General features: G+C 46.5%; 3 protein-coding genes across 6 annotated transcripts; 1 reads left to right on the top strand and 2 right to left on the bottom strand.

Moving 5' to 3' along the window:
* Window positions 1–1657: 1657 nt before the first annotated feature.
* On the bottom strand, window positions 1658–3234 carry LOC120949437 (WD repeat-containing protein 61). Its single transcript, XM_040366741.2, has 4 exons — window positions 2888–3234; window positions 2511–2820; window positions 2203–2441; window positions 1658–2145 (listed from the first exon to the last, which is right to left on the bottom strand). Exons 1-4 carry the CDS (start codon window positions 2888–2890, stop codon window positions 1687–1689), a joined length of 1011 nt encoding a protein of 336 aa, XP_040222675.1. The 5' UTR covers window positions 2891–3234; the 3' UTR covers window positions 1658–1686.
* A 420-nt stretch (window positions 3235–3654) lies between these two features.
* Window positions 3655–4541, top strand: LOC120949439 (protein NDUFAF4 homolog). Its single transcript, XM_040366746.2, has 3 exons — window positions 3655–3895; window positions 3978–4069; window positions 4166–4541. Exons 1-3 carry the CDS (start codon window positions 3751–3753, stop codon window positions 4499–4501), a joined length of 573 nt encoding a protein of 190 aa, XP_040222680.2. The 5' UTR covers window positions 3655–3750; the 3' UTR covers window positions 4502–4541.
* Window positions 4542–4544: 3 nt separating this feature from the next.
* LOC120949438 (uncharacterized) lies at window positions 4545–7496 on the bottom strand. 4 transcript variants are annotated; one of them, XR_005751038.2, is made up of 4 exons: window positions 7008–7496; window positions 6428–6919; window positions 6156–6255; window positions 4545–5880 (listed from the first exon to the last, which is right to left on the bottom strand). XR_005751038.2 is itself a non-coding variant. In XM_040366745.2 (3 exons), exons 1-3 carry the CDS (start codon window positions 7180–7182, stop codon window positions 6227–6229), a joined length of 696 nt encoding a protein of 231 aa, XP_040222679.2. In that variant the 5' UTR covers window positions 7183–7495; the 3' UTR covers window positions 4545–6226. The 4 variants fall into 4 exon arrangements, 3 of the variants coding, with proteins under 3 accessions (XP_040222679.2, XP_040222677.2, XP_040222676.2); XM_040366745.2 differs by having other exon boundaries at window positions 4545–6255; window positions 7008–7495; XM_040366743.2 differs by lacking the exon at window positions 6156–6255 and having other exon boundaries at window positions 7008–7495.
* Window positions 7497–8043: the final 547 nt, after the last annotated feature.

The following is an 8043-nucleotide window of genomic DNA, read 5'->3' as shown; positions in this document are numbered from 1 at the left end:
CGTGTAAGTCGCCATGCGGGCATACGCACAGTATCTGCATTAGGGTTGCGCAAAAGAGAAAAAGCACATGGTGGTTGTTACGCTTATGAGACGCAAGATGTTGAGAAGTAATAGAATGTCTTACAATTGAATTGAAATTTTGGACTTTTTTATACCGTTCAATCAATAGCCGTAACAAAATGGTCGTGCATTATACGATTATGTTTACTACGGTGAACTTTTTCAAATTTTTTTTCATCCGTTCGTTAATTCCTGCCCACACCCCCCTCCTCCATGTAGTCGTCCCGTCGTACGGTGTAGCGTATCACTTCGACTTAACTATATCCGTACTCTGACCTCCTGCAACCCCTCCGGCCGATAGGTTTCTTGCCGTTTTGTACTTTCCACGACCTTCTGCACAAGTTTACATCATTACTGACTTCCTCTCCTTCACCTTCCCATTGGTGGACGCTTGACGACACCGGAAACGAGCTGCATAATATTAGCACATACTTGTGCTGACCTTCCCTTTTTTTCTTCGGGCTTTTATGGTTTGGGCGCCGCTCAGAGACCCTTTCCCCGTCTTTGGGATTTTTGGGTGTCACTGAACTTTTTGTCCACCGCAGAGGGAGGGTGCTCAGATGTGAAATGGTCTCGAAGGGAAGAAATCAGTGGCCTATGAAGTGTAATTCCATTGCGGAGACAAACATTACACGCCTCAAGCCACCCCACCCCATTTGGTCGTCCGGTCTTCTGGCTGGTCGCGAATGATTTCGAGATGGAATTCGACAGACCCACCGGTACTACACCCTCGGGGCATTGGGGCGAGAAGTTTTAGTTTGACGATATCCTTCGAACCTTTTTTTCTCTCCCCCGACTGCCGTTCCCTTGCACTGTAGGATTGGCCAACTGTTGGGATTTTTTCCCTGCCTCCCTCTCTTCCACAGAAGCACAGAAATGCATGAGAAAATTCGACCCATCAGAGGTTTCTGTTTGTCGAAATGGACGGAAAATAGCCACTTTGGGAGGGATGGGGGAGGAAGAGGCCCTACGAAAGGGCAGAAGGAAAAGGATCGCTTTCGTTTTCCACAACTTCCCATTGGCATGGGACGGGCATGGGAGGATATTAATGAAGTGCGAACAAGATTGATTTATGTATGAGCGGTAGCGTCCGGCCTAATGTAGTCTTTAATATTGAATGGTTGTTACAAATATAGCCCCACATGGAAACCAATTCACGGAGGTGGTTTCCGTGTAGGTCAGTACAAAACGATCCATTTTGACAACCATTCCAGGTGTCGTCCTCGCTGTGGTTATGAAGAGGTGTAAGCGGTTTATGCACAAACTTAGCTATGAATTGGGTGAATTTATACAATTTGGCATTTTTTATCCTTTTCTGCAATCACATGACTGACCTTACGGTTACGCTTGGATATAGTTTAACAAAATTTCACTAGTATTGTTATTCTTTTCAGCTAGTGACCAAAATATTCCAGTATAAAAATGGATGTCACGTACGTGTTGCTGTTGTACCCATGTCAAATTATGCCAAGTTGTGCCAATTCCTACCGATTCTCAGTTTCATCCCATTTTCCTATACGAATTCAATTTAATTTATCCAATTCCAGTAGGATGTGAATCAAACGAACATCCGAAACTAATTCTTGTTGGTGAAAAATGCGTGAAATGGAAAGAATTTTATTAATCTCACACAACGTTCGGTGGACAGTCGTACATGTTTATACACTTATCTTCCGACACCGAGATGACGTTCGCACTGTCCGGGCTGTACCGTACGCCCCACACCTGATCCGCGTGCTCGGTGAACGTGTGCAGACACTGGCGTTCGGCAACGTTCCAGATTTTGACCGTCTTGTCGCTGGAAGAGGAGGCGAAATTTTTCCCATCTCCCGAGAACGATACCGACAGCACCCAGGACGCGTGCCCCGACAGCGTGCCCACCACGTCGGAGTGTGCCACATCGTACAGCTTCATGTGCCCATCGTCCGAAGCGGTCAGCAGCATTTGTGAGTCGGGCGAGAAGCACAGACTGCGCACCGACATGGCGTGGCCTTCGAGCGTTTGGGCCACCTTGCCCGCTGCCACATCGAAAATGTTGATAATGCCATCGATCGCACCGCTCGCAATGTACTTGCCATCGGGGCTCTGAAATGGGTATTACATGAAACTTTGCTATTATCGTCCCTTTCCTCAAATACTTACATATGCAATGCTGAGCGTAAATTTGCCGTTCTGTGGATCCAACACCTGTTCCGCCTTGCCCGTCTCTACACTGTAGAGCGAAATCTTTCCCTCGTGCGAACCGGAAATGATGTACTTATCGCATGGTGAAAACGCCACCGTCCACAAATCGACCGGTCCGACCGAAATTTGATTCATCAGCTGTCCCGTTTCCGCCTTCCATATGCACAGGCTTGAATCGAGCGAACTGCTCGCGATAACTACAAATGAAATCATGTTTTATCATATCATTCTGTAACCCTTCCAAGTTCTACCTCTGCGTAGCTTACCTTCCCCACTGGTGCTGACATCCACCGACACCACACCGAGCGAATGTCCGGTGAAGGTGTTGCGAAGCTTAAATTTGCTCCGATCCGGCAACACGTCCCAAATCTTCACCGTATCATCGACACCGCCGGTAACGATGAAATCTCTGTACTCAGCCTGCGAGCCACTGGCGTCCTTTTTGCTGGCCGTGGAATCTCGTGAGTTGTCATCGTTTTCGTCTTCCGCACCTTCCGGGCGCACTTTTATTCGGCCCCAGGCGCAAGACCAAATGCTTTCCTCGTGTGCCGCCTCCTCTTTGTGTAGTAGAGAATACTGAAATATTCGACAGAAAGGTGTTTAAACAGAGAAAATCCCGTAAAATCAGCTAAATGGTGCTTACCATGTTTCGCGCCGGCTAACTTCGTGCTTTGTTTTGTTATTGTGCTATGACAGCTGCCCGGTGAAAACGTTATATCCAAAGTGGGTATAGGGACTAGGTGGGCTTATAGGTTTGGCGGGAAGGCCATATTGGACGAACGAATGACAGGAGGGGATTCGATTGTGATACGTAGTTTTTCACCCATACTACGACACATCAACCAAAACAGCCATTGGAATTCACACGCATACATCAACAAATGATCGAATCCCCTCCTGTCATTTCGTTTTCATTTTTCTACAGCACGGCTGTCAAATTGTTCGGGATAAGCCCACCTGTATAATAAACCCACTTTGGTGGGTAGAAAAATGAAAACGAAATGACAGGAGGGGATTCGATCATTTGTTGATGTATGCGTGAGAATTCCAATGGCTGTTTTGGTTGATGTGTCGTAGTGTGGGTGAAAAACTACGTATCACAATCGAATGAATTCGTTCGTCCGATGAATTCGTTCGTCCAATATGGCCTTCCCGCCAAACCTATAAGCCCACCTAGTCCCTATACCCACTTTGGTTATATCAATCGGTAAGGTGATTGTCAAACTGCATCGAACTCTATTATCACTATTTTATTCATGAAAAATACCCTAAATACAATAGTTTCAGCTCTTTTGAAATACTCTTCACGTAATTTAACACTTTTTTGTATAATTAAACGGTTTAATGACTAAAAATTTGTTCAAACCAACAACGTAAACAAACCGTCCGCCGGCTGAAACGTCAAATCACATTTTCTCGCTGCACCATTTGTCAAACCGGGTATATTTACGCAATCTGCTGATATTAAACACAAAATTCGGATGTGCTGTAAGCTCTGCACTTAAAATGGGTAAAGCAATGTCCGTCGTTGGACGGCAGGTGCAACGATTCAATGTGGAAAACCGGGCACAGAAAGTGATATCGCAAGCAAAACCCAAACCGGCCCCAAAGTTTGAATCCAACCTGCGAGATTTGGAGCGTGTGCTCAAGGGTAAGGAACCGTGTGCGAGTGTGTCCGTGACCTTCTTTGCATATCCCCGGTGATAATTGATTTCTTCTCCTATCCTGCACAGATCACCCAGAGATTGTCGAAGAGCAGAGTCGTAAGAATGTTCAGTTGGATGAAAATCTGCGCCAAGTCTACGTTACCTCAAAGGATGTGATGGTACGGTGGCAGAGGCTCCCTCCTTCCGTCGTTCATGTGATTATCGGTTTTATTACAACACACACGTGTGTGTTCTTTCTTCCGTTACATTTTCAGATCGATCCCAAGGCTGCTCAAACGCAAGACCCTGATAAACCTCTTCCCATAAACCGTACCACCGTGGAAGAGTACGAGTTTGGCCATCTCGAACCGCGCACCGTCACGAAGGGCCGTTGCACGCTGCGGCAAGCGGTTCAGTTTATTGGCAACCATCAGACCGACCCGCAGCAGTGGACCTCGGCAAAGATAGCGGAGTATTACAACATGAAGGAACCACTAGTCAGAAACATACTCGATCACTTCAAATCGTTCGAGGTGCATTTACCCGACAAAAACCTCGAACGGCGTAGGGTACTAACGCGGGCGGCAGAAGGCGCGAAACAGATCGAATAGGGGGAAAAATAGAAATAAATCGCGAACAACAAACAAACAATCGTACAATCGGTAACCTTTCTTCCTTGCGCTGGCACTCCGAAAATGTTACCGTCTTAAAAATATAGACATTTATTGAAATTTATCACAGAATACATATTTTTGGTATGACGAAAATTATGGCTCATTAAATGTAATCAAACAAAATGATGAGGAAACGACCGAGAGAGGGGTAAACAAAAGAAGGGTGACAAAAACAATAAGGAACAATACGCCTAATGATATGGGAAATGCACAGGGGGATGGGAAGAAACCACGAGTTAGGTGAGTGTAAGTAATAGATCTTCGTGCGGCCTGCCTTCAAATGCTACAATTCCTTCTCTTATTTTTGTCCCTTTTCGAGTTCGTCCCCCCTGATGCGTGCAGTGATATGGCTGCTCCTCTGTAATGCATATAGTAATGAGTTCATGTTCTGTTTCTGTGCGTTTTGATACTGACTGTACATTCCCCGTTATCCTCTCGTGTTAGTCCTTTAATCTCATTCGATAGCTAAAAGGAACCTATCGTACGAAATGCTACAACTTTCACCCTCTTTTTTTTACTCCTATGTCCTAAATTATTGTTTATTAATGTTATTTAATGCCCTCCGGGAAGGAAGATCAAATTCTCTGATGCAAATCTCTGAGACCTCCTAGGCTGATGGTTTAGATCAAACCCAAAGTAGCCCAAAATAGGCGTTGGAGGTCCTTGAAGTTAAAACTATCCACTCTTATCCGCACTTATCGATCGTTCGCTTCGACATTCTCTAAATTCTTACAACTTCCACGTCTTTCCATTCTCTTTGTTTTTGGTGAAAGTGTGATCAAACACACACGCTACACTATCTAATTCCTCAAAAAGACATTTGGTTTCTGCTGTTTCAACGCCAAATTCCACTGGACAAACACAACTGTGTTTTCAATAATTCTCTTAACTGCTAATTCGCTTTCAAATAAGAATATGTTTTTTTTTCCATTTGGCAAGATTCTATCTTATCCTCTGCCCGTGCTGCAGCTCCCAGCTTCTTATCAGGGTACCTCTGCCTCCCCCTCTGCCCCCTATTTCTCATCGCTACGATCTTCTACTCCACTATCTTACGGTGTTGTGCGTATGTGTGCGATCGGTTCCGACCATCCTCCGCGCCTCAATGACTTAGATTTTAGACTTATTTCTTCAGTACATCTCCCCGCGGGATCGCGCTCTTCTTCTCGTTAAGGAACGTAGGTTGCAGCAAGTTCGCGCTCGATAAGGGGGCGATAATGTAAAAACAAGCACATCTACTTAAATGCACACCCTTCCTTCGGCATGGTACTGTTCTCTTTGGCGTTCTCAAAGCCTGCCCGCCTGTGGCTCAAAGCCCACTGCTCTCATCAATTCGTCGTTGTCGGTCGTTGTTGGTTTTGTTTAGTTGATTAAGGGGGGTCGTTAGTAACGAAAAGGAAGTTGTGATGTGGAACAGTGAAAGAAGAGAACAGAGAGTGAGAGAGAAAGAGAGAGAGATATTTCGGTTACGCATAATGGTAATGAGTCGTCGATTATGGAAGGGTTTGTTAGCAGAAGGGACATAATACCGTGGTGGTACTACGGGAGAGAAGGGGGATTAGAGGACAGACAATCTACGCTAAACAGAAAATACCAATAAGCACATCGAACAGCCGCTACACACACTCGCTCTAGTACGACATGCTTGCACCGAGACACGACCTCTCAACCGTGGTGCTCTACCGACGGGGTGACTAGTAGGGGGTGAGGTGCGGAGGTGCGAAGGGAATTAGTGGGGCACAAGGAAAAAGAAAGGATAGAGAAGAAAGAGAGAGAAGAGAGAGAGAGAGAGAAGATGCTGGTTGGTGGTTGTTGGGTTCGGTTTGCTTTCGTTTTAGATCAAAGGCGGATCATCGGAATCATTACCTAGCACCACGTCCTCGTAGGCCGGCCGCCGTCGGTGGCGGTTCCGGTGCGCGAGGAACCGTTGCCGTAGCCGTGCCCAGAGATCTGTACGCTTCGCGAGGATGGCACTGCCGATCAGTATCACGACGAAGGCGAGTGGGATCAGCACGCCACCGAGGATGTGATGAGCAGCGACCGGTTCCCGCAGGGGCAACTGTCCCGCCTTTCCACCATCTCCTTCGGCAGCAGCTCCGTCGCCCGGCGCTTTGCTGCTATTGCTGCCAGGTCCTCCGTGCAGGGAGGTTGCTTTGGCGCCGGTTTCGTCCGGCAAACAGTACGTAATGGAGGCAGCGTTGGTGCTCGGAACAGGCATGGCTGGCGGCGGACTGCTGGCAGAGGCGTTCTTCCCGTGATACGCGGCATTCAGCTTGTAGCCGAAAAGACAAACACACTGACCCTTATCACATGACGCATTCGGGGGACATTGGTCGAGCACATCCTCCCGACAGGCAACTGCTGGAACAGAGACAGTGGATGAAAAAGGCTGAACAAACAGTTCCGGCTGGTCACGAGATGCCCCTCCTTGCGGAGCGATACCTACTGTTGGTGCTACTGTTGCTTCTGACGCTACTGCTGCTACTGCTGCTGGTGCCATTGCTCGCCACATTCCGGGCACTGACCTGGGCACTGTCGCGCGGATTGCCTCCTATCGACGTCCGGAGCTGTAGTGCGAACACATACAGCACCAGAAGATACAATCGGCGATCCGGATGCATGATTTTCTTTATTGCGCCACCTTCCGTCCACCACCTGTGCCCGCCTAGCTACCTTTCCTTTGTACACGACGCACTACTGGTTTGTTTATATGCCGAATCGGAAAACTAGTAAAGAAAACACTCTACGAGGCGGCAAACTAACAGCGTACAGAGTGTGAAATGAATTTTAGATCCTGTTTCCCGTTTGGTGTGGTCGGAAACACTCGGCACGGTTGCTGTTTTACGATTTTTTCGTTATCATTATCGTCTGTGGCGAAAGAAGAAAGAGGCGACCGTCGTTTTTCTTTTTGACTGCCAAAGCGATTCCCAGCTAACAAAAACCATCAACCACCGTCCCCCGTCTGACAGCCCTGTACAAACGGACATCTAATGAACGATGATGTTTGTCCATAAATTTAATAGAAAAAAGTGACAAATGAAAATACAATAATGAGACTGGTAAATGTTTAAAATTATTGTTCTCTCAATTTGCAAATAAATTTGCTAATTGCAAAAAAAACTTGTTAATTGGCTTGGAAAAAAGGACTTGTTCGACGAAACCTGACAACTGAATTGGTTGGAAAAGGGATGAAAGCCCCGAAGTAACTGCTAATAACAGTGATAAATCGTGAGAAATAACGTGTGACCTACAATTAAACAATAATTCGTGTAATTCCAACATCTTTTGAAAACATGCAGCAACGCAAAAAGGTGCATGAAAAGAATTGCTTAGCAAAGACAACGGCTTGGCGGCAACGGAATCAGTACTCAACCCGCCACTATCGCCGCGCGAGCGTACAGCCAGAGTACAGAGTACAGAGTGACCAGAAATACCGATTTATCTGTATTCCTACCGATTTTTTATATGCCAACCGATTCACA

This window comes from Anopheles coluzzii, chromosome 2 (assembly GCF_943734685.1).
Source record: "Anopheles coluzzii chromosome 2, AcolN3, whole genome shotgun sequence".
NCBI classification, from domain to species: domain Eukaryota; kingdom Metazoa; phylum Arthropoda; class Insecta; order Diptera; family Culicidae; genus Anopheles; species Anopheles coluzzii.
Note: the sequence above shows the minus strand (reverse complement) of the source record. Positions and strands in the feature narration are given on the sequence as shown.

Bases quoted from the DNA above. Each gene is read 5' to 3' on its own strand.
- LOC120949437 (XM_040366741.2), bottom strand. The intron at 2,442-2,510 runs GTAAGCTACGCA...TTTCATTTGTAG, and splicing joins TGTCAGCACCAGTGGGGAAG to TTATCGCGAGCAGTTCGCTC. The intron at 2,146-2,202 runs GTAAGTATTTGA...TACCCATTTCAG, and splicing joins TTACGCTCAGCATTGCATAT to AGCCCCGATGGCAAGTACAT.
- LOC120949439 (XM_040366746.2), top strand. From the start codon at position 3,751: ATGGGTAAAGCAATGTCCGTCGTTGGACGGCAGGTGCAACGATTCAAT. The intron at 3,896-3,977 runs GTAAGGAACCGT...TATCCTGCACAG, and splicing joins TTTGGAGCGTGTGCTCAAGG to ATCACCCAGAGATTGTCGAA. The intron at 4,070-4,165 runs GTACGGTGGCAG...TTACATTTTCAG, and splicing joins TTACCTCAAAGGATGTGATG to ATCGATCCCAAGGCTGCTCA.
- LOC120949438 (XM_040366742.2), bottom strand. From the start codon at position 7,182: ATGCATCCGGATCGCCGATTGTATCTTCTGGTGCTGTATGTGTTCGCA. The intron at 6,920-7,007 runs GTAGGTATCGCT...CTGTTCCAGCAG, and splicing joins AAGCAACAGTAGCACCAACA to TTGCCTGTCGGGAGGATGTG.